The sequence below is a fragment of the Epinephelus fuscoguttatus genome, linkage group LG1, assembly GCF_011397635.1.
Source record: "Epinephelus fuscoguttatus linkage group LG1, E.fuscoguttatus.final_Chr_v1".
NCBI classification, from domain to species: domain Eukaryota; kingdom Metazoa; phylum Chordata; class Actinopteri; order Perciformes; family Serranidae; genus Epinephelus; species Epinephelus fuscoguttatus.
Genome location: NC_064752.1, coordinates 1,019,647 through 1,045,947, shown reverse-complemented (window position 1 = coordinate 1,045,947; position 26,301 = coordinate 1,019,647). Strand labels below are relative to the sequence as shown.

General features: G+C 43.1%; 1 protein-coding gene across 1 annotated transcript in view; it reads left to right on the top strand.

Moving 5' to 3' along the window:
* The first annotated feature begins 14,769 nt into the window (after positions 1-14,769).
* Positions 14,770-26,301, top strand: part of LOC125894944 (ubiquinol-cytochrome-c reductase complex assembly factor 1) — a 34,657-nt gene continuing 23,125 nt past the window's right edge. Inside the window, exons 1-3 of the mRNA XM_049586663.1 lie at positions 14,770-14,990; positions 18,396-18,503; positions 22,466-22,573. Coding sequence (XP_049442620.1) covers positions 14,916-14,990; positions 18,396-18,503; positions 22,466-22,573 — 291 coding nt within the window. The 5' untranslated portion in view covers positions 14,770-14,915. The remainder of the gene's footprint in view (positions 14,991-18,395; positions 18,504-22,465; positions 22,574-26,301) is intronic.

Sequence of the window (26,301 nt, the reverse complement as noted above, 5' to 3'; positions counted from 1 at the left end):
ATAAAAAATCAGTGGTGTACTGAGGTGGCTTTTGGCGTCAGTGCCTAAATCGCTGACAAAGTGGCGGTATTTGACGACTTTGGGATGAGAGGGGGCTGAATTATTAACACATGCAGACTCACAAACAGATTCTTAAATGAGTAAGCTGAAACATGCACCCTCAGGGCAATACAGTAGAAATACTGCAGTCTTAATGTTTTAGGGAGGTTTGCACGTGCGCGCACACACACACACACACACACACACACACACACACATTGCCAGGAAACACTTTAGTGAAACTTAGAACTTAACTTCATTGGCTTCTCACTCCTCTGGGTCATTCCTTCACCTCAAGGCCACATCTCTCTCTCTCTCTCTCTCTCTCTCTCTCTCTCTCTCATTATACAGATGGAAGTGTTTCCAAACCTTACCGTCGGCACATTACCGTCTCTACCTGTCTGCTGCTCCAAACCGTCTAGTGTTTCCTCTGGCCGGTGTTTTCCTTAGTAAGTGCTCACAAAGGATAAAATATCTGACCAGCTGCAGCCGGGGTTGGGGCTGTGGGGGTTATGGAATACATGTTATAAAGAGCTGATTATAACCCGTGATGGCCGACTGCCAGGACTGTGAGGCATCTGCAAAAAAACAGGGCAGCTCACTTCAAAGCGGTCTGAACTGTAACAAGCTTTTTGACATAAAGAGTATGGGAAATGTAGAATCCAGGGTTTGAGGAGCAAGTTTTGCCAAGATCAAGATATCTCAGTCTCTGTTGCTTCCATCCATTTTTAAATCCCTTTTTTGTGAGTCTAACAACATGTACTTAATACCACTCTTATAGACTGCTAATAAGCCTAGCTTAAAACAACAACAACAACAACAACAACAAACAGAGCAAGTTATGCTAAAGGATGCTACACAACCCAGGAAGGATTTTTTAGTGCCTGCTCAACAGTATAAGAGCTACATACAAAGTGTTATGGTTAAGGACAATTCTCCACAACCTGGTATAATATGTTCATATTAATGGCTCATGTAAAGCAGTAGTGTTTTTGTCTTCAATTTATTTCAAATTTATTTTTTCATCAAAAACGAAATGACTCATCTAGAATTAAAATCCCCTTGACAAGACTGCCCTGGTGAAAGCAGGCAGCAGCACATTAAACAATGTGTCATACAACATGTATCATGTACAGACAATAAATCTCAGAATGACAGTTCAGTTCACAGTCCTGCACGGGCGGCCAATATCCATAAACTGCTGTTCTGGGTCTCTGATGTATCGGATGATGACTCGCCGGTCTGATGCCGAATGGAACAGTTTTTGAGTAATCCTGTTTCGCGTCACTCTTTAATTTGTTCCCCACTACCTCTAAGTAAACGTTGTTGGACGAACAACCCAATAATTTCTGGCTGCCTGAAGATATGGTCCCAGTTTGGGATTCACTTTAAGCATAAACAAGCTTTGGTCACTTCCCTTATTCTAGCGAACATCAATTTTGCCCCATCTCTCACAGACCCATCTTTTCAGTTGTGGCATAGAAGAGGGATTAAATGTGTGATGGACGTTTTTAAGGAAGGGCACTTCATTTCTTTTGAACAGCTTAAGAAAGACTTCAGTATCCCTCAATCAGATTTCTTTAGATACCTACAGGTGCGGAGTTTTATTAAAGCACACTTCTCTTTAACAACCCCTCAGAGTACATGGATAGATGAATGTTTGAACATGGATCCAGTTGACGGAGGTAGGGTGTCTGTGTTATATGATAATATCCAGAGGGTTGCCGGCATATCACTTAACCGTTTAGCAAGGCTTTGGGAGGAAGAATTAAGAACCACCATATCAGATGCAAACTTGCAGGCAGCAGTTACATTGGTACACTCCTCGTCCATATGTGTTCGACATGGATTGCTGCAGTTTAAGGTTCTGCACAGGTTACATTTATCTGCAAGTAAGCTAGCCAAACTCTACCCTGGTTTAGACCTGACTTGCATCAGGTGCAGGCAGGACCCAGCTAGCCTCAGTCACATGTTTTGGTTATGCCCAAAACTGACTCCATTTTGGACAGGTATATTTGGTACATTTTCATATATGTGTAACAAAGTTATTAGTCCCAACCCATTGACTGCATTATTTGGAGTTGTCCCTCAGGAGACATCAATAACGGGGCACGAGGCTGAGGCTATAGCATTCTCCACTTGTTATCCATTTATTATTATTATTATTTATTTTTTTTTTTAAATATATATTTATTTATTTGTTTATTTAAATATGTATTTTTTATTTTTATTTTTTTTCCCTTGTCTGGGGTATTGAGTACCACTGTGAGTATATAACGTGAAAATCAATAAAAATATTTGAATAATAATAACAAAGTCCTGCACAGGTCCATTTTTGAAAACCCGGACTCACATGTACCCATAAAACTCAGTACCAGATCATTTCTAAATCAAAGCCGCACCTGCCTGTACCTGTTAATAAAAGTCCTGCGACCCAGTCCGCAGCCTGTGTGTGATTAAACCCACCCAGGCTCCAGTCCCTCACATTAAGCTGGTTCTCCGTTCTTGAATTCCAAATCCAGCGGAGGAGACGTCTCTCTCACTGGATGGTGAAAACATTCAATCACTGCCAGGTTAGGAAACATGTTAGCATGCTCCTTCCACCACCATCAAACCTCCAAAAGATCCTGCTTGGGTGTTGTGGACTCCATGTAGAGTAGAGCCCGGTGCAGGACTCTGGCATGAGCATACCAAAAATCAAGTCATCACATTCTTTGTCTGTCTTTAGTCTTTCTCTCAAGTGTCTTCATAAACTCAGATTAGTCCAGAATTCAGCTGCTTGTATCACTAGAGCTTCCTCCATAAATCCTGTCATCGTATCACTCCGTCACATCTACACACCCTTTACAACTTGGCATATACGATCTGATTTAATGGTGACACACATATGGTGACCTGCACTGATGATGACTGTCTACCTTATATTTATAATTATGATTTTTGTCTTGTCATTTTATTAACTTTAATTGTATATTGCTGACATTGTTTGACTTCATGATTCCACAGTCTTTAAATTAAACAAGGTAACATTTAAGGCTCTGAGGGGTGAACGGGGGGAACTTTTCAGACACGTGTTCTGGGCAACAACAATAAACCAACGTCCACTTCATCATCCGGTTACTTTGAGTGCGATGACCCATTTTTTTCAAGTGTGCTCACCTTCACACAGGTAAAACATGGTCTGTCCATAATTCATTTTAGCTGTGTTTCACCTCAACAGTTTCAGATCACATCTCAGGTTAGTGTCAACAGTTACATGCTCAAGTTTACATTTATCAATTTCATGCTGCATTTCAGGCAAGTTTCTGAGCCCGTAAGTCACCACTTCAAGTCACGACTCACGACTTCATAGCGCTCCAGGCAAGTCACGCCAAACTGTCAAACCAACATGGTGGACTGTGCGAGGTTTATGTTTGTTTATGATCATTTCTATCGCCAAAAATGCCGGTTCCTTGCTCATTTGAGCGAAACGCCGTATAAGGTCACAGATGCTATTATACTTTTTATTTTACGTTATCTGTGTGTTTGGAAACGTATTTTGTATTGATTTATTCTTGCCCTGGAAACTAGCTGTTAGAGTGGCTGCCAATAATGCGTTAACATTAGCAGTTATTTTTTGTGTATTCTTCACCGTGTATCACCGGGTCCACGTCATTGGTCCGACAGCCCATTGGTCCGATGGTCTGCGGTGCTGAACGGCTCCCGGCGGGCGTATGGTACGCCGCGACGGGCTTGAGGCGGAGCAGGCTCACTGCTTATGTGTTTGTCACTTTCTTTTTCATTTTAACCCACACCATGATCTTTTCCTGACCCTAACCAAGTGGTTAGGGTCAAGATGGGAAACAAAGTCCAGTGTTCACTTAGCTGGGCGTAACTTAGCTGGGCGATGTCCGTGGATAGCTGCCTCCGTGAGAAGAGAACAGAAGGAAGGGAGGGGGGTATCACTGTCCGAGGGCTGCCGTAGAATGGCAACCAGGATGTCAGCCGACCAACACTCGCTACCCGCTCCCTGGTTGCGGCGATTTGCGATGCTGGTCAGCTAGGAATGAACTAGCAGCCAGTACAGTCCAGTCCTCTCTGGTCTAGCTAACATTTAGCCGTGTTACTTACTGATCCATTAGAAAGAAAGCTAGCTGGACATGGGTTTTGAAGCCTCTTTGGTCACGGAGCTCCCTCCATCTCTTGAACGCCTGACTGAGGTTTACTCTTGTTTTTCCTCTTCTTTTATCACTCTCCTTTTTGCTCTTCTTTGCCTCCTCACACAGAGGAGCTCCTTTTCTTTTGCTAGGCCGTTTTTCACTTGTCTCCAAACTTTGTCCGTCTGCCATTGTGCTCGTGACTCAACTATCTCATGCCCAACTCCTCATAAGGACCAGCTCCAGTCCCTGATTGGCTGACTGACCAGCTTCACAATACATGACGCGTTTCCTGCCGTAAAGCAGATTTTTTTCCGTAAAATTTCGGCACTGGTGGCAGCAGCTTATTACAAAGATTGCAAAGCCACTAAGTAACCTATGTAAACGCTGATAGTCTGAATTTACTGTGGACACTACCCTGTGCAACCCACATTATTTTCATCATGATATATTTAGGAAAAGATGCTGTCTGTTGCCTCTTTAAACATGAATCAACACAAATATAAAGAATGTTACTGCGGCTCCAACAATGATCGATGGGTACATTGACCTTGAGGGCTCTGAGATGTGACTATAAATAAATAAAATGCATCATCATCATTATCATCATCATCTTCCCAACCACTTCACATTTGACTGCAAACTGCCCCAGTGCATGCTAGAAGTCACGGTGTGATGAAGTCAACAAAACCACATCATCTGCAAAGAGAAGAGATGCAATGCTTTACCTGTGAAACTAATGGCGTTACCATCAAATGATCTGTACTTTGTGTTTACGGCTAATTAGCATGTTAGCGTGTCATTGTGGGCAAGTTCGTCTTAATTTAACCATGAATGAAGCCACTAGTTACAACTGAAAAATCCTACATTAATGAAAAGGACATGAAAGCTCCACTCACATTGTGTAACTGACCTGCTCTCTTCACATCTCTTCTTCTGTGGTGCTACACAGTCATATTATGTTTCCTGAACATACACAGCCTCATGTACAACATGTGTGCATGAAGACACTCACAGAACATCAACATCTCTCCTTCTCACACTCACACCCAAACACACTCGGAGCAGCTGTGTGGGTTAGATCATCAGTTTGTACAGCAGGCTGGTACCCTGTCCTGTGTCAGGAGGTGTTAGTGGTAACATTAGCCAGGGGGGCGAAGGAAGGAAGAGCCAGGCCCTGAAAAAGGAGGTGGATGGAGAGAGTAAAAGAGAAACAGAGTGAGGTGGAGTGTTAGCATAACCTGAGGCTTAAACGTGTCATTTCTGTTGTTGTTTTAGCCCCACCATTTAAACACTCAGGAAATCAGGCTGTCTTAGCAGGAGACCTCCTCTGTCATCACACCCTGACACCCTTTCCTCTCCTCTTGTATTTCTACTTCTTTTTTTAATCTTTCACTCTTCATAGTGCTGATCCATCCTCTTTATCACCTCATCCATTCTTTGCCTTCTTATTTCTTCGTCTTCGTCTCGCTCCTGTTTTGCTCCCTCTTCTCCTCCTCTCTTTCTTTAAACCTGAAACAAGAGTGACAACACAGAGGCGGGTTTGATGACACCAACTGACACAACAGGATGCAGACAGGGTTAACCACACCAGACATTATGATTACTGGTTTTAATTGGCGTCCGTCTTGACTTGGTTTGAAGGTGAGTAATATAAATGTCTGGAAGGTGCTTCAGTGGTGTTTTTTATTCCAACGTGCAGCATTTTAATCCTCTTACCACAGATTTGGCAGCCATGATCACCACTGGGAATGTCTGTGCTGGTGCCACTGGTCGCAGCTATTATGTAGATGTACGGCGCAGTCGTCAGGAGACAATGTTGGCATTGTATGTTTCTGCAAACGTCGAATACATCACATGTTTCATATGTATCATATCAACATTTCTAGAGTGAGTTACTATATAGTAACTTTACAAAGTCCTTTACAGACTTGAAAAGAAAAGAAAAAGTACAGTTAATTGTTTTGCCTCCAGCTAAGCCCTGCCCACCCAAAAAGTCATACTGTTTAGTAGCAGTAAAATGGTCTATATTTCAATGTAACCCTTTTGTACTCACCAATATTTTGATTAGTGATTACAATTACATTTATTTTGTAATTTACATTTAATAACTTCCCAGCACTGCTCACGACTCCCACATAATCGTCCCAGTAACTGTAACATGGAGAAGCAATAACAGAGTCAAAAGAGGAAGAAAGACTGTACAACAATGAGAGAGGTTGTGTGTTCACGCTACCTGAGAGGGGACGACGGGTTCATGCCCACAGCAGCTCAGCTCACAGCCCACTGACCCACCAGGACGACCCCCATCTGTCAACATTTATGAACTTTTGAATCTAATCTGGTGCACTTTTATTTGTATTTGAGATCCCATTACCACACAGCAGCATGTGGTAAGTAAAGTAAATTACCTCTGAATCTAATCTAAAACTGCAATCATGTGTTACAGGCCGATTTAATGGCTCCTGTGCTAATAACATTTCTTCTTAATGGCTCCGTCCCTTAAAGAAACAACTCTTTCAAAGCAGGGGCCATGTGGAAACAAGGTGCTCACACACTTTAGTGAGACATTCACTGCCTTTCTGAGCAGATGATGGAACAGACACACACACCACATAAACACACACACACACTTTACTATGTGTCTTTGAGGAGAGGCAGGGCCATCGCTCACTTGCTTTTTTTAAATATGTCTGTCTGTGTGTATGTGCACGGGTGAGTATAAATACATCCTTGACCTTTGTTTTCTTTGCACTTTCTCTCCTATGGGATACTGTTAAAGGTGGACTAACACACACACACACACACACACAGTGTCATGTTGCGGGCAGGATGGCGAGGTGGCAGCCATTATTTATGTCTGCTTTCTTTAGCCAGGTTTCTCACAGGAACAGGAGCCGAGCAGGAATCCAACGCTTCCTCTGCGTCCGTCATTTATCACTCTTTATTAATACAAACACACACACACGCACACACACACAAATGCACATCAGAAGAGACAATTACACGTATAAAAATCTGCATACACAAAAAAAATCAACACACCAAAGCAAAGAATGTCAATGGCATTAAACTGTCCAGGGTGATGCAATCGCAACAATTCACACATATTCAGCCAATCCCTGCTAGTTCTGTGTGACCTTGCAATTTTGTCCAATCACTGCAACTTTACCGCAAATCTTACTGTTTAAAACTAGTAAAATCTTGTTTTATTATAGAGCTGCGTGCAGCGTATCGATTTGCTCAGCCCCTCTGTGCTTGGGACAGAGTCATGCACAGTGGCAAGGCTAACTGTTAGCGTCACATGGCTAATGTTACGCAGTTGTTCTTAACAGGTACAAGGACAGAGCCGTGTCATTTTATTGTCACTGTGAGATTAATGGCCCAGTGTTGTATGTTAACCGCTGCTGCACAAGCTGCAACTTAGTGGTGAAAGTGAGTAGGGATGAGATCAAGTTGTGCTGTGTTAGCTTGTGCTAACTGGGCAGAGACAGCAGGAGGAGAGCGCCTGATAATGGTAATCAGCTATAATAATAATTGATAAACCCCCCTGCAACCAGAATGCACAGTGCCACACCAGATCAATAAACACTCCCATTGGCGGATGATGTAATGTGAACACATTCATTTGAAACAATGGCTGCTAGCTTGCAAGAAACAATTTTGATTTCTTACAGTCAAAGACAAAGCTAAAACTTAAAACATCTGAGGTGAGAAACAGGCAACGCAGTGACAGAGTCTTGGTTTATATTTGATCAGCGCTGCCTAGGTTTGATCCCAGTTTTTTTCGGCCTCTCGTTATTACAGCTAAACACGGCACTAAAATATGTTTCTGGAAAAACTGTAGTCGAGAAACAGGCACTAACATAATCTTGATATATATTCAATCAGCGCTGCCTGGTTATGATTGGATTTCTTCGTAGTTTGCAAGAGCAAGAGAGATGGGCGGGTCTGTCTCTTGATCTGCTTCTGTACTCTTTGTGTCCACAGCGGTGGCAGTGAATGTGCAAATCCTAGGATGGCGAAGGAACAGCCCGCCTTACTCTGCCTTTGATTGGCTTACTCTGACATTCTTACCCTAACCGTAACCAATGCCACTCCCCTTGCCTAAACCTAACCAATCCACAACAAACAATGAACAACGAAGGCAACCAGCCACCAACAAGCCACTCATAGGGAGAGTAGGGCGGGTCGTTCCTTCGCCATCCAAGGCTGAATCCAAATGTCCACCCTCTGGATTTGCAAAGTGAACCCTTGCGGACATCAGTTGTACGCTGTGTGACGTATTTACTGTCATCACGTAAAGTCTGTGATGGCAGAGACTGCAAGCAGCTGAAAGACAGCCCTCAAGATTGTTTTACTCATTGCCATGGAAACGTTCAACTATTGCTGCTGTCATAATTATATGTGTCATATAAGTTGATAAATATTGTCCACTCATCTGTTCCTGCAGAAAACAAGATATTAGACTAAACAAAAATAAACTGATACATCTCTATATAACAGGCTACACGTGTTCAAAAAGAGAAATGTTTGTAAATAAGGACGTTACCTCAATAAATTGGGTGTTACTGACATTTGCTGTTTTTCAGCCATTTTGTCTTCAGTCCCTCTACAGCCTGTACTTATACATATATCTGTATCATAATGGATTGATGATTTTAACAGGCCTAACAAACAATAACTATTTTACACATTCATGAGATTTTTTTTTCAGCAGTTGAAAAACCCACAACATCACATCCGTATTGCAATGACTTGTCTGCACCCCAAGTGGACTCTCTGGAAGTCTGCAGAAAGTCCACTTGAGGCCCTTGTGGACTGGTTGAATTGTGGATTTGGACAGCACTCCAGGACTCCCTGTGAACGTGCCGGACATTTGGATTCAGCCCAAGGATTCGAAAGTTTGCGTGGCAGCATGGGTGGCAGAAAATGTGGAAGTACAGCTTGTAGTTCAAGCAACAGCCCGAGAGCCAGCGGATGACGATATTTATGTCATCCGAGTTTTACCAGGGGGCGAGGTGGGATATCTAGGGACTGGTTAGATGGTGGGAAGTTTACCACAGTTCATTTACACATACTATCACACCTATTTGATAAAAAGCTGGTTGAAAATCGGCGAAGCACCCTTTTAAGAGAGCTTGAGCTTCTAAGATGAAGTATTGTTAGGAGTAGAGAGGAGACAAAGAGGTAGGAGAAATATTCTCACAACGATGAGATGGTGCAGGAATGTCTGTGGTTGATCTCATTAGACTCTCCTTGTTGTTATTTTATGTTTCCTTGTGGTTATTTGAGTCTTTTCAGGTTGGTACGAGTCTCTTATTGGATGACATTTTTCAGGTGGAGGCCAGAGGGGGTCACCCTAACACTTTGGCCCCCCTGGCCTGTGCACTGTAGGCCCATCAGTGATTTTAATGCTTAGAAGGGGGTTCCACCAGATTTTTAATTTTGGCATGGCGGGATATAAACTAAACTGTAAACCAGATGAACTTGTAGTTGGCACATTACAAGTCTGGAGCAGAGGCAGACTGTGGGGACTTATGGTAGCTTCCTGGGAGGGTTCTTCAGTGCTAGATCAAGGTCATAGATAGGAAATGGTGTGTGTGTGTGTGTGTGTGTGTGTGTGTGTGTGTGTGTGTGTGTGTGTGTGTGTTGTCAGGTGAGGTCACTGCAGGGAGTACAGCATCTGACCGACTGCAGAGGAAATAGCAGTGGCTAGACCTGACGTTACCCCACTCAGTCGCTTCTCATAACTCACTGCTGAAGTATTTTTGTAACTGTTCACGTTCAGCATCAATCTAAAGCCGCTGATTTCATTTCCTCACAAACGTTCGGGTCTCAACCAGGCTGCCGTTCCACAAACTCCACTTGACCTTTTAGTTTTCCCTTTCACACCCTTTCAATTTGTTTCTCTCCTGCGGATTTTTTCTTTTCTCTCTTGTTTTCACTGTACCTCTCTCTCTCTCTCTCTCTCGCTCTCTCTCTCTCACACACACACACACACACACACACACCATTCCTGCATCAATCATCACCCAGTAATCAGCTGTGATTGATTGTGTCCACAAGCAGTGACTCAGGAATCAAAGGGCTGCACAGGACAAATTAGAAAAACACAAAATAATAACAGGAACATTGACTCCTGCCTGCACTGGCTCTTCTTTCATGCATGCCAGGAAAATTCATTCTGACATAATTTGAAAATGAAGGAAACTTAGCGAATTACAGTAAATCAGAATATATCAACTGCTCTCTGAATGTCAGTAAGTTTAACATCAACAGTTTGCTTTCCGTCTGTCCTTTGGTCTTTCTGCTGAACCACAAATTACATGAACAGTGTTTGGACAATGAAGTCCCATTCTCGAAGCATGTCGGTGTGTGTGTGTGTGTGTGTGTGTGTGTGTGTGTGTGTTCTCATGTCGCAGGCAGGAAGGTCACAATTATTAACCGTGACAAATTGGTGTCACCTTTAACACACACACACACACACACACACACACACACACACACACTTTCCAAATGAGACAGATTGAAAACAGAGCATGATGCAAGGCAACTAAAACATTACCTCACCTCTTCTATCCAACCAAGACACCATCTTCTCCTCGAGAGCTGGCTGCCACTGACATGAACATGACTGTCTGAACCAAATTTCATGGCAGTCCATCAAAACCACAAATGTGAACCTCATGGTGGCGCTAGAGGAAGAGGTCAGGGGATCGCCAAAGTCATCTGGTTACATCATCTGGGGAGCCTGAATGTCTGTATCAAACTTCACAGCAATCCATCCAATATTTGTTAATGTTATTTCAGTCGGGTGGCACGGTGGTGTGGTGGTTAGCACTGTCGCCTGAGAGCAAGAGGGTTTCTAGTTCAATCCCGGGCGTGGGAGCCCTTCTGTTCGGAGTTTGCATGTTCTCCCCGTGTCAGCGTGGGCTCTCTCTGGGTACTCCAGCTTCCTCCCACAGTCCAAAGACATGCAGGTTAATTGGTGACTCTAAATTGTCCGTAGGTGTGAATGTGAGTGTGAATGGTTGTCTGTCTCTATGTGTCAGCCCTGTGATAGTCTGGTGACCTGTCCTGTCCTCAAGAGGACAAGCGGTTAGAAAATGGATGGATGGATTATTTCAGCCTGGACTGAAGAAATAGACAGTTAACCGTTAATCAGTGAACAGCCAAGAATATTTTTTTAAGAATATATGTCGGGCTGTTGAAAGCAAAATTAACCCGAACTGACATCCTTAGTCTGGACAAACATGGTGGGCCTTCACACAGAGGGCTGTAGTTTCCTGGCGCGATGCAGGGTGGCGAACCCCACGCAGAGCTAATTTCGAGCAGCGCAACCCGAGGCGCGCTCAGTTTGGTAGTTTGGCAGACCGAGGTGCGCAGAGATGGGTGTGGCGGCGCAGCAGGGGGAGGTGTCGACAGATCCAGCTTGGCGCAGTGACAGTTTCGTGCCAAAAGGCTTCGCCGAAGGTGCGCTAAAAGCTCACCAGCTGAAACCAGGTCTACTGTCAGCGCAGGGGGAGCGCAGCCGGTGTAAGCCGAAGTTTGGCTGACCGGCGGACAGTGCACACACGTCACCAAAACCTCACAGGCAGGTTTCCAGAACATCAGGCACATTAACGATGCAATAAATACCCACTATTCAATGCAACTATCTGCAATCAGCACATAAATGTATCTCTATATCGACTGTCCCGTCACATCTGATGTCAGATCAAAGGGGATTGGCACCGTTTGGCACCGTTTGGCACCGTTTGGCACGTTTGGCACGTGTAATGGAAACCCAACCTGATTTGATTAACACAGCTGCAAACTAATGAGTTCACATCCCTCTCAGCCAACCACAAACAGCCACAGCATCAGATAGGGAGTATATATTCAGCATCTGTCATCTTAGAAAAGTCAAAAGAAAAGAAACAGGGTGAGACTGCGAGAGAGAAAGAGAGAGCGCGCGCGCACGAGAGAAACACAACATTGATTTACAATTGTGGTGACCTCCTCCCAGGCTACCTTTGCATCATCAGCCCGTGGAGGTCTGCTCGCAGTTCCGTATATTCGGACACTGCGAGCTTGGACCTCCCGGACCAAAACATCAGTTTCCTCCTGGGAGAAGTTTGGCTGTCTGACGCTGCTGCTCTCTTCTGCCATGGCGAATTGAGTAAACTCTCATTACGCCTTCGCGCGGCGCATTTAAGGGCGAGGAGAGGGGCTCATTTGATTGGTGTGATGTGTGTAAAACCCACTCCACGCCTTCTCTCCTCCCTCTTTCCGACTTGCGCAGGTAGGAGGGACGGAGGTGGGAAAGAGGAGTAGCTGCGCCAGGGCGCACGGTGTGCCAAACTTGCAAAATCTGCCTGGCGCCCCCGCCTCACCTGGTCTGGAAACTGGAGCCCAGAATGACATTGCTACATACACCCACATTTTCCCTTCGTTTTGTGTGACAGATGTGTTGATATGTTTATGTGTTTATGTGTTAGTCACACAGAAGACATCTTTAGAATTTAAAGCCTTCAAACATTTTTACAACAGCAAAAGTTGTGCGTGTGCAACAATGTAAATGTTCAGTATGTGTAGGTTTGGGTGTCAAACTACATTTCTATGTCAGTGTTTGGGGAGCAATGTATTATCTTCTCAAATCTTTCATGCAGAAATACATTACATACTGTGACTGTCTGGCGGCTTTAGCAGGAAGCAGCTGAATAGCTGGATGGCTTTGAACAATCTGTGGAGGCAGCCATGCATGGCCCTGCTTACTCTGTGGCCCTGGAGCTGCTGCAGAACTGGCTGATCCTTTGTGAGGTTAATATTCAGGATGACTGTTCATTTGACAGAGAAGAGAAGAGAAGAGAAGAGAAGAGAAGAGAAGAGAAGAGAAGAGGAGAGGACAGGAGAGGAGAGGAGGGGAGAGGACAGGAGAGGACAATTTTACAATTAAAAATGAGACAACATCAACATCATGTGAAAGGACTCATTTTGCAGAGACGTATGCACAGAGGCCTTTTAGCCCTTTGTGCCACTATTTTGATGTAATGGCCCGAACATTTACTGTGTAGCTGAGCCACATCTCAGCTGTTTTGGTTGTCTAATAAACCCAAAGTATATGTCCAGCACCAAATGACAGACAGAAAATGTTAATGATCAAGAAAGTCAAGTGTTCACCGTCGCAGGTAAAGATGTTTTTCTCAGGAGTTGGTAGTAAATATTGGATTCCATTCATCAGACGGACACGAACATGACTCCACATGTTGCTCTATTTAGGCAATTGTTTGCTAACCTGTTATTTAAAGCAACTTTACAGAGTGTTGTGGTGATGGATGTGTATTGTATGGTGTCATTTTCCGAAAATCTTCTTACGGGCATGTATGTTTGTTTACGTCCAAGGTCCGATGTGAGGCGATGAACGCACTTTTTCCAGAAGTAGGGGCTTTTCCGGGCTTTTCCGGGCTTTTCACGTCAGGTCCTTGGAAACCTCAGAGACCTCTGAACGCAGCTTTAGACTCGACTTAACAAAATAAAAGAACACTTGCACCTCAACTTGGACTTGAACACGAACGCTGGTGACTTCACTTGAACCTGAGCCTTTTGATCTGAAAATACTTGACATCATCCTTCAAGCTCAGAGACTAAGAAGTATGTTATTTCAAAAGTGTGCTACAAATTTATTCATTTTTAAGAATCAAGTGACATTAACACTGTTCATTTCTAGCATGTCGACACTTAATTCACCAGCAAGTTGCAGGGGAGAAGCAGTAAGAACTAATGAGATGATACTGGCTGCCAGTTTGGAAAAAACTATGGGTGGTCATCAGTTTCAGTTTAGTTAATGTAAGAAGGTACTGTGCATATTATATGCATGGTATAAAAATGCCAGAATTAGCCAAGAGGCTATTTGTCATCTGTAGCTTCTTGTGTGTTACACAAGGCCTCAAAAGACGATACAGTTAAACATAAAAAAACTAAATGCATGCAGGTTGAAAATTGCAGATAGAAACACAACTTCCTACAAACTTCTTTTAACAAATAAATACACATTTTCAAATAATGACTGATATTTTAAAATGTTAAAATGGCTTTACATTTAATGAAGAGTGAATTTTAACTACAGTAGCAGCGATATGATTTCAAGATATACTGTCATATCAAAAGTTGACGATTGTCATAACATGTACATTTGCTTATCTACAATAACAACCTGGGTTCAAATTTTAAGAATAGTAATAAAACACTCGTTCAAACAAAAACAACCTTTGTGTTTTTGTTCCTTTAAGGGTCATTCTGGCTGATATTAATATAACTTCTGTAATACCGCGGTGTTTTCTGTGACAGATATCGTACTGAGAAAATTTCATACCATTGCAACAATAATTTATGACATGTTTGGGACTCGGAATTCAACGTTTAAGACTTTGGGCTAGACTTGAGACTTGCCTGTCTTGACTTGGGACTTGAGACGTTCTTGTGACTTGCAGAAGACATTGACTTGGTCCCATGTCTGCTAAATAAAAACAAAAGAAAACCCCCTCTAACCGCTCAGAGTGGAAGCGGACCTTTTCTTCGCTGCCTCTGTTTCTGACCGGACACAATTGGCTGCCGGACAGATTCCGTTGACATTGCTGAGGAGGAGGAGGAGGCAGGGACAGATTGGTGTTACCAAACGCGAAGGATTCATTGAGGGGAGCCGCAGTTCAGTGGCAGCCCGCTTCTTGGCCGTGATATCGGGACACGGTTAGAGTCATGTATCGGCGGCCGCTGCAGTCCGCCGTCAGAAACGTTATTAACGTGACAGCGTCCAGAGCCGCCACCGGAAAGGTAACACCGTTACAGCTAACGTTAGCTTAGCGGGCTAATAGGATTTAAGCTAAGTTAGTTCACCAACACGACACATAACATTGTGCACCGTCAGTAAGAGGTGACGGTGAGTTGTGTTAAACACTCAGAGAGAGGAGATGAAGACATGAGAGAAAGAAAGTGTGTGTGTGTGTGTGTGTGTGTGTGTGTGTGTGCTATCATCGACCCACAGAGGTATTAACGTCAGGTTAAACAGATTAACTAGTCCCCTGTGGGAGCTGTCAGCTGGTTTGTGTAGGTGAACTTCACCGTCAGGTTAACCGTTATCTAACGTTACTGCCGGTTAAAGTTAACGGCCACAGAGAGTCACCAGGCTGTGATGGAAACATGAAGTCCACTGACCTACTTTTAACCAGACCCCCGGGCAAGTTATTCTAATCAAGGTTTTTATTATGTTTAACAAAACTCACAATGAAACGTAAAAACCTGCTTTATTTGGGCCTTTACTTCTCTTATTTTAGAGGATTAGACAACAAATTCCAATAATTTAAAACATTTTAAACTTAAGATGTTCAACAAAGTTGCCCATAATACATTGAAACCTGCCATATTTGGGCCTTTACTTCTCTTTCTTAGAGGATTAGACGACAAATTCCAGTCAATTAAACCACTTTAATCGTAAAAGTCTGACAGCGTTGATCGTGATGCATATAAACCTGCTTTATTTGGGCCTCTGTCTCTTTTTTAGAGGATAAAACAATAAATTCCAATAATTTAAAACATTTTAAACTTAAGATGTTTCACAAAGCTGGCCATGAAACATAAAAACCTTCTATATTTGGGCCTCTACTTCTCTTATTTTAGAGGATTAGACAACAAATTCCAGTCATTTAAACCACTTTAAACGTCAGAGTCTCACAACGTTGATCCTGATGCATATAAACCTATATTTGGGCCTCTGTCTCTATTTTTTAGAGGATAAGACAACATTTTACAGCAATATAAAACATTTTAAAACTGACAATATATAACAAAGTAGACCATGATACATAGAAATCTGCTATGTTTGGGCTTCTCACTCTCTTTTTACAGGATGAAACAATAAATTCCAGTAATTAAACCATTTTAAACCTATAATGTTTAGCAAAACCGACCAAGAGACACAGAAACCAGCTAAATTTGGGCCCTTTTTCTCTCTTGCTTAGAGGGTAAAACAAGAAATTCCAGTTTAGAAATCTACTATATTTGGGTCTTCCCTTTTTACAGGATAAAACAACAAACTCGGCGGCACGGTGGTGTGGTGGTTAGCACTCTCGCCTCACAGCAAGAGGGTTGCCGGTTCGATCCCGGGCGTGGGAGCCCTTCTGTGCAGAGTTTGCATGTTCTCCCTGTGTCAGCGTGGGTTCTCTCCGGGCACTCCGGCTTCCTCCCACAGTCCAAAGACATGCAGGTTAATTGGTGACTCTAAATTGTCCGTAGGTGTGAATGTGAGTGTGAATGGTTGTTTGTCTCTATGTGTCAGTCCTGTGATAGTCTGACAACCTGTCCAGGGTGAACCCTGCCTCTCACCCGATGTAGCTGGGATAGGCTCGCGCCCCCCCTCCTCTCCTCTCCTCTCTCAAGAGGATGAAGCAGTTAGAAGATGAATGAATGAATGAAAACAACAAACTCCAGTTATTTTAAACATTTTAAATTTCCAGTTTTTAACAAAATTTACCATACTTCATTGGGACCTGCTATATTTGGGCCTTCCCTCTCTTTTGTTTTTTAGAGGATAAAACCACAAATTCCAGTAATTTAAAACATTTTCAACTTAACATGTTGAACAAAGTTGAACACAGTACACAGGCACCTTGTATATTTGGGCCTTTACCTCTCTTGCTCTAGAGGATGAAACAATATGTTCTACTAATTTAAAACATTTTAAGCTTACAATGATTTGCAAAGTCAACCATAATATGAACCTGCTATATTTGAGCCTTTACTTGTCTTTCTTAAGCCTAGTTCGCTTTACACGATTTTCACCCTGATTTTGCGTTGCAGAGACTATCGTAATCTTTTGAGTGTTCATACCTGGCGACGTGTGTCTCTGTCAGCGGGAGTCTCGCCAACTGCGTTACAACCTGTGTGTGCACACCACAAGATTTCTCCACCGAGCCCTCGCCGACAGAGCCCCAGATAACGCGGTGACGTCACCAAACTTGGAGACGACATCTGCCTCCAGGGCCTGGGTCCAAACACAACGTGATCCTGTGGACGCCACCATTGTTGTTCTTGCTTGTCAGTGTTGCCAGATCTTGGGAGAGAAACAAGCAACCAGGGCTATGGAAACAAGCCCAAAAGAAGCGACTATCATGCGTTTAAATAAATTATCAGACGGATATATATAGAGGAAGGTGACGTTTAGAGGGCAAGCCCAAATAAGCAACTTTACTTCAGAAACAAGCCCAAAGTCGTGGCTAATAAGCAGACCTGGCAACCCTGCGGCTTGTCCTCCTCACATTTCTTCCGTCCTCCTGCGTGCTGACGTGGGACGTATCCCGCCTCTCATTGGCTGATGCTCTTTGTCAGTCGTGTCACACTTCTCCAGTTTTCTAGCATGCCAGATATCCAGTCCCAGTCACAGACGAGGGGGCGACTTGCTCCTAGGCTTGTTCACACATGAGGACTTGTCGTGGCAGACTATCTGCTCACTCACCTCCGACCCAAGGTGGCTCTCAAGATCCTCTGCGACGTCCAAAACACGGTGAAAATCGTGTAATGTGAACTAGGCTTTAAAGGACAAAAGAACAAATTCCAGTAATCAAACTAGCTACACCTTGGAGTAGCAAACTTTTGAGGAACGCACATGTTTTTGGACTTCTCTCTTTGTACATTGCATATTCTTTTTATTCTTGATACTGTGAACCTGTGCCCATCCTCTAGAATATATTGTTGCACATTTCTGCCAAGTGCTTCTTCTTTTTTTGATTTATGGAATTATTTTTATTAGATTAGAGACCAACAAAGCACTCCACCAGAGCTGTTGATCATGGACTCATGGAGCTCTCATGTCGTTTCCCTGAATTTGGCAGTACATCCAAAATTTCTTTTTTAAACATGAGAGCAAATTGGGTCACAGTGTGGTGGTTGTTCAGAATATGTCTGCTCTCATTCATCTTACATACAGCTGGTATTGTAGAATTATATCAAATCATAGAAACACACAAATGTTTGGATCCCTGATATTCCCCTCTAACAGCCCCACTGCTTCTGTTTATTAAACTTCAGAACTCAGTTTGCTTCTGTATGAAACTGATCATTTCTCATTTGTGCCAGAGCATCATCAGGATCTACTATATGTTTGATCATTTAGTAAAAAGCTTCCCATGTGATACTGTATATCTCATTGTCTCTCCTGTTTGTTCTGTCTCTGTCTCCGTCCAGGTGTTAGATCAAGAAGCCTGTTTTGCCAGAGCTTTAGTAGCTTGCCAACTGGCCAGAGTCTCCTCTCCCTGTTTAACACCATGTCGGACACTGCACATCACCACACAGGTAACGTGACACACACACACACACATACAGAGAAACAGACTATGGATAACACATTTACTTTCTCCACATGTAAACATTCCTCGACAAATATTCAAGTATACATGAAGCCCAAACTGTCTCTGTCAACAACTTAGCTTACAATGTTTTCAGACTTATTTCTTCAGCCATTAGTCATTTCTTGGCTCCCCTTCCTGTAGATGGCACATGAAATGGAAACTGGAGTGTGACTTTAAAGGGCTGACTTTCAGGTTTAAAGATTTTCACATCCATATTGTGTGAAATAGCAGCTCTTGTCATACATCTCCATTTCTCATAACCATTCAAGCCGTCCTGGTGTGGTGCAAACCAGCATGGCAAGGTAAAAAAATAAGTTGTTTATGCTGATAATAGGCTGCACAAATAATCAACTATTGATCTGATCACACTTTAGGCTTCTCACACTTAAAATGAACATGATCAACAGCAATATAGCTGTTAAAAACATGTGCACCACCTACAGGGAACTCTGCTGCATATCAAATTAAGCACTCCCTGCCAGCCAGCCTCCATTTTGGCAGAGCTGCGTACTGTGCATTCACCCTGCTGCAGCCGCTTGTGAAAAACTTCTGAATGTTGCGAATGCAGACAGGCAAACAAAAAATCAGCTGTCATCATCCATCATCATCTGTTGTTTGGAAGTATCTTGGATTTAGGAGAAAACAAATTATACGCAAAGTGCATAACACTTGTATCCGCCCAGCAGAGCATCACACACAGTCTGCAGTACGATAAATGCAAGAAGGCAAGGAGAATATTGTCGCTAACGTTACTTCACTGAACCTCCATCCACGTCCAGCATCAGCTCAGATATCCATAACAGTGATGCTTCATTGCATCATGGTACCGTGACTGCTGTTTCAATAAATAAATAAATGAATACAGCAACAAATACGTATCCATATGAGATGCACTGAATTCATACCCTGGAAATCCAGAGTTCTCACGAGAGCACAATTTGAATTTGCTCAGCGAGTCACTCTGGCACTTAGTAATGATGCTCATTACCCATGCCGTTGGAGCCGAGCTGCACCAATCACATCGGTGTATCTGATATAGGTGGGTAAGAGGCGAGCTAAACAGATGATGACAGCGCTGTGACGACGAAGTCCAGAATCAGTCAGTAAACACTGCAAGATGGCTACGGATGAACACCAGTTGTTTGAAACAGCTTTGGCCGCTACAATGAACGAGTTAGACTTGGCTTTTTCTCTAAAAGAGGAACAGAAGACGGCGCTCTAATCTACCAGTTAGCTCCGCTGATAGCGCTCTGGATACGTCACCCCGTGTATTGTTCTGATTGGTCGCAGTGTTATCCAATTGCGTGCAGTGATATTTTCAAATGCATGCTTGGTGCCGCCCCTCGAGTTGGGCCATTTGCATTACTCATGGCCAGACCCTAACTCTTTCTAGATTTGGGTCTGGATTTCCAGGCTGCTGAATTCAGATGAAGAAGAACTTTATTTTAATTCTTATTTTGAAGCAAAGATTTGTGCATTAGTAGAAATGTAGCACAACATGGAGGTGAAAGACGTCCTCTGCTTATTTAAATGTGAAAGTGCAGTAAAAATATTTGTCCCTAAAAACAATGAATAATCGTGGTAAATAATCATGATCTCAATATGGATCAAAATAATAACAATTATCATTTTGGCCATAATCGTGCGGCCCTAGGTAAGTTTGAGATGGTTTGCAGAAGGCACAGGAAGAGCCTGTCATCTGCAGCTCTTCATCTAACGTTGGTTGTCTCTGGTTTAAAGCAGACTCACTGATAAAATAGCCCGTTACATGCTCATACCTTGTTGTGTTGACCATTTTTATTGAAGAATAGCAGGACTAGTTCTCCTGACTAAGCGACCTTGCCTTTTCCTGCAGTGGATTCACAATAAAGGCCTCCTGCTGTGTTGCCAATGGAAAACTGTGGAGCTGCACCCTGATAGTTGATGATTAGAACAATCAGTCGGACACCTCTCAGCTGACTAAGATTTTTCTAAGTCGAGCAGTTGCCGATCAGTTTCTCAGATAATGTTACCTCTGCTTAGAAGTGTTGAATTTACAGCTCACAGCAACTCATTTGATTCAGTCTTTGGCCCCACTGAGTTAAACCACGCCATGGTGATGTGCAATTTGTTCGTCACTTTTAACATGCTGAGCCACACCCAAGATGGACCATCTCCAGTGTAGGGCCAAAAGCAGTTAGCAGTGACGTCCTGCCAATCGCAGCCAATCCCTGACGACCCCCCCGTCCCCCGAAACAAGCTTGTATTACGAAACTGAACTCACATCGGACCGTGCAGGAGACCAGAGAGAACAACGTTTTTAAAAGTCTGTGTTTTTAGCTCTGTGTCTCTGTAGCTTCTAACTCAATCTCTGTGGTTTGATGTTTAGTTTCTCTCCTGTGTCCTGTCTGTACTTCAGATATCTGCTTTTTTTTACTGTGTCATGTTCACTATCAGCCATATGGAGTTGTGTTAAGTCACTGCTGATGAAAACCCAACATCTTGTTACGTTGGTGTGAAATCAGATAACGCTAAAATGGCAGGACTTTGTCAGTGGCTTTTCTTCAATAAAAACAAGTCTATCAGCACTGCAGAGAGGAAGAGTAAAATCAGATATCAGCCACAGTGAGATGTTGATGAAGAGCTGCAGACAACAGGCTCTTACTGCACCTCTCAAACAGTGCACCTCCAACAGGTAAACGTCTTTAACCTGCCCTGCTGTGTGATGGAAAAACACTCACAGTGGAAACTTTTCCCGCTGATTTTAAACGTCATCACTCAATACAAGCCGTCATCAGTTAAAGACACCTTCATGCAGGTAGCCATGTTGTAATGGAGACACAAATCCCTGCCATGCTGGGCTGATGCTCAGAGTCAAACTTAAGCTGACCCAGCACATGGGTGAGGAGAAGCAGTACTAGTGTCATTAAAAAATATTGTTGCACATTTCTGATACATCGTTAGCGTAGTTAGCATGCATTAGCTCAGAGTGACTGTCCCGCCAAACCCAGCTCAAACTCTCAAACTCTGTACTAAAAAGAGGAACAAGTAGTCGCATATTCGTATTTAACAGCCAAACCCGATTTTATTAATATAATTCTGAGTTGTGTTCAGCCCCAGAAATCTGTTCATGTGAAGCAGCAACAGCAGAGAGCTTTGTATTTGCATTAGAGGCCAATAAAATATGTTGATCGTAAAATAATGCTGTTCTCTGGCCACAGAGATTCACTTACAAGTTACAAAAGCACTGTAGTCACGCATACGTCGAGCAGCTCAGCACATGATTTATCAGTTTAGAACAAGACACAGCTTTGGTTTGTCTCAGGTTCCCTCCATTCTGCCCTGCTACCAGACAGGACCACAACAGATTATCTGTTTCTGATATTTATGTTGATGAACTGGGGTCATGGTGGCAGTAATAAAACTGTCAGGGCATGAAGACAACATGCAGCTCAGAATAGGTCAGTATCATGATTTACTCAACAGCTGCACTCGCCCAGTAAAGGCCATGTTCCCCAGGTGTGTGTCGTCATACGGCAGGTTGTGTGCTTGCGTGTCAGTGAAGCTGTATGGGCTGTTGATATAATGAGGGTCACACAGTATACACACAGGGAATTTCAAATCTGTTTCAGGAGTAGTTTCTAAGCTGTGTCATCTGTGTCAAGGCTGTTTTCACTTCCTCCTCATCTTTCTTCAACTTTTCCTCTTTTTTCCCACTCTGCTCCTCAGAACACCTTTATCTCATCCTCCTGTCTTTATCCCTCATCTGTCTTTCCCTCCTTCACTCCTCCTTTCCTCTGTCTTCCTTTCTCTCTTACATTTCTTGTCTGTTGTTACCTCTAACACTGCTTCTTAACTTCCTGTCAACCCTTTTCTCACCCCATTTCACATCCTCCTCTCACTGCTTTTCCATTTCTGGTCCGTCAGCTCTGCAATGTGAAGCAGACGCCCCAGCACTCAGAGGAAGAAGTCGGGGCATTCACGAAGCTCATTGAGGCCATGGGCTTCACTGGACCTCTGAAATACAACAAATGGGTGAGTAATGGCGGGAGTGGGAAAGAGCGTTCTAGTTGAAATTGCATAACAGGTGGGAACATGAGAGTGATGGACAGATTAAAGACAGCAAGAGAAGAGAGTGTGCTAGGTCCTTGATAAAGTCTAGAAACAAAGGTGGACATCAGGTCAGACAATAGATGTGCTGATGTACTCACTACAGTGGATGTCTTGCACACTGCAGGTGTGGACAGTAAAACTGGAGCGTGGGGAGTCACAGCCTTATTTCCACTGCATGATACAGCTGGACTTGACTCATGTGGATCTGTTCTTTTAGGGGGTTTTATCAACAAAAGTTGTGGATAGGAACTTGTACTTTTTGTGGTACCACCAAGCAGCATCCTCTGGAGCTGAAAAATAAAGCCAAACTGCAGTTCCTCCAGTGTCCACTTGAGGCTGGCTCCAAAAGTGAGTCAATCCCTGTAGACCCCCATGTTAATATGTCCAACTTTACAGCAGAAATAAACATGTTTACAGCCTGGTATAAAAGCAGTTTTGGTCTCCAGAGCTAATATCAACATTCATGACAACCATACAGGGAATTATTTTTATATAACTCACCCGTTAACATTTTATTAAGGCTTAAGGTTACACATAATTAAGGGTTGGCCAGTCTGCTGATAGTGTCCTCAGCTTCTCAAGCGCAGAATAATCTTTGTGATTTTGGGCTGTCCCAGATGGAAGATGACCAACATGAATACAACAAACCAACATGACTGCTGTTACCACCTCCGTCTAACAACCTACCAATAGAAATGCAACATGAAATGACGCACTGGTGCTAAAGCCAAACAAACAGATGGATAGCAGCTCGCCATGGAGGCAAAACACGCTAAAAGAAATGTGTGTGATTCCAGTGAAGAGGAAAACCTTGTTGAGTTGTGGCAGCAGAAACCTTGCCTGTACGATGTGTCCTCCAGCTCTGATAGTGCCCACAAAACCTCAGGTTATTTAATAATGTGAGACTCTATGTTGAGCGTCACAGTTGGAGGAGTAATAACGAATGCAGCGTCCTCGCACACTTACATGCAAAGCGACTAAACTGGCTGAACCGTGATGATGAAATAGTCTTGCAGATTAGTCAGTGGACTACACGCAACCATCAGCAACCTGTGCCGACGGCGTCGTGGTGCTAAATCCAACTTGTATTGTATTACGCAATATGACAACTACTGCCAGCCAAGAGTCCAGCCCACATTGACGGGGCTATCTGCAGTGGAAACAAAATACCGAAAAGCACCCGGTACCAAAAGCGTGTAGGGTCGAGTCAAGCCGAACCATACAGCGGAAACAGAAGTAATTTAGAAGCTGTTGTATTATAATAGCCTTTTTATCGATCACCTTAATTTCGATGAGCTGGTAAATCAGCGTCAGATTCTTCTCTCTCATCTGTGAGCTTCTCCAATCATCTTGACATTCAAGTCAATTCAGAAAAATCTAATGAGTACGTTGGTATAGAGGAGCTGGGCATGGCTGTGAAGAGTTATTTACTGGCAGCTGTCTGCAGATATCAGGCTGAGTCTAGATGCAAACAGCAGGAGCAGAGGAGTTAGTGTTAGACTTTACTGCTCTATCTGTGCTCTTACTTATTGAAGCAGTCCACAGCTGTGCAGATTAACATGTATATTATTTAAAATGCTTAACAATGACAGCCTTGCATTTGTAGGATTATCTGCACATCAGCTTTTCAATGTCACAGCCAGGACCTCAAGCTGTAGTCACATTTTAAACAGAAGAATCTATTTTATACTTCCATAGCTGTGAATCTAATTCCTTCAGACCACAGTCAGCTCAGAGACTGTTCTGTGCAGAGCGCAGTGAAAAATGTTTAACTACAAAAACAGCTGCACCTTTATCCTTATTTAACCTGTTGGTTGAGTGAAAACATGTCAGCAACACCCTGGAGGAAACATCGAGGTCGGGAGGCATTGATACAAGACGCAGGGGAGGGGCAGATAAAGAGATTTAACTCTGATGTAATAATCACAGCCTTGTACCTGTCATTTACAGGGAAATAACCCCTGTAATTAGCAGATATGCTAATCAAGTGTTTGCAAATGTACAGAGCACTGCTGTCGCCCAGGTCTGTCTGTGTTTAAAGGACAGTCATATAACTCTAATGTGTGTGTCAGAAGGACAGAAGAGCTCCGACCTCCCAGCAGAGAGCTTAAATTATGGGCTGTCAGCTGGGAATTTTCTTCACAGCATGTGAACACATACGCACAGACTTGAACGCACCCCAGTAACTCTTCACTGCTTTTAAATATATACAGTTGGGCTGTCACTGTTTCAGAAAGTCAGGTTCAAACGCATTGGATCAACAGATACTCTGCCCCCTGTTGCACTAGTTTACTGTCATAGAACAACTCTCTTTGTATCGAAAGCAAGATAGAAGTGACAGACGTATAAAAAACAATGTGTTTCAGTTTTTCAGAGAACACAGTCGATACTTTTCCTGTCCCATCCCACCTAATCCCAGGGCACCTCAAACTGAAATTAGATTAAGAAATTCATTAAACAAATAAATACAAATAACAGATATAAAAACTAAGTAATTAACAAAAAGAATAAAAAAGTTTTATTCTTATCTTTCACAGTAAAAGCTTGAGACATACCGGACCACATCTGATCACTTTTTATCAGAGAGAACCTTTTCACATGCTGAGGCTGTGGTGATGAGTCGTTCAATATATTTAAATAATTTTTCCTCAGTTTTTGCTCTGGCTTCTTCTGTGAGTTTGTATTTAATGCAGTACCTTCTCATCACTATGAAATCAGGGTTCCTACGCAAGTATGGAAAGTATGGAAATAAATTTGATCAATTTCCAGGTATTAAAAAGTATGGAAAATGAAAAATAAAGTATGGAAAAATATTTATGTTTCCAGACTATTACCACTGTTCTAAAATACTGTTTTCTAAAATAGAAAATTAGGTATTTCCAAAAATAATTTAATCAATCCAGATTGTGTTTTATGCTGGGCCAAGCACAGTTTGTGTGAGAGCAAACGTCTCAGAAAACTTAATGCCCCTTTTACCTGATTGACAAGTGGTATCTCCAGTCCGCTGCCCCATGACCCTCCTCCAGCCCCCCAGGTATCAAGTTTCACTCCAACACTGCAGTGTTGCCAACTTAGCGACTTTGTCGCTATATTTAGCGACTTTGCAGACCCCTCTAGCGACTCTTTTTCAAAAAAGCAACTAGCGACAAATCTAGCGACTTTTTCTGATGTTATTGGAGACTTTTGGAGACTCTTGATGTGAAAGCACGCATCATTCTTATTCTTCTCAATGAACAGCGGATGCTGCCGTGGGCCCCTTACCCGTCCCAAAGCACTCACAGGCGCACACAGGCCCAGTCCTCCCTCCCAGCTGCAGTCAGAGCAGGAGATGTTCACCCCTCCGCGTCCAGACTGCAAGTGAATCGCACATGCGCGGAGCCGCCGCTGGCTGATCCCGACCTGGTGGGATGTAAATGTAAAATTTTCATTGTCTAATATTAATCACTGAAAGAAGGTTCGTTTGTAGTTCTAAACATATTCAGGGTGTTTTTTACTCAGTTTTTGTCTCTCCCACGACGTTATTCCTCTCTCCTACAGCAGCCATTACAATTACATGCATTGGATGGATGGCTTGACAATACTGTATATAAATACTGGTTGGCCAAGGATTCCCAATTCACACACAGAGCTAGATGCAAGCTTTGTGTGAA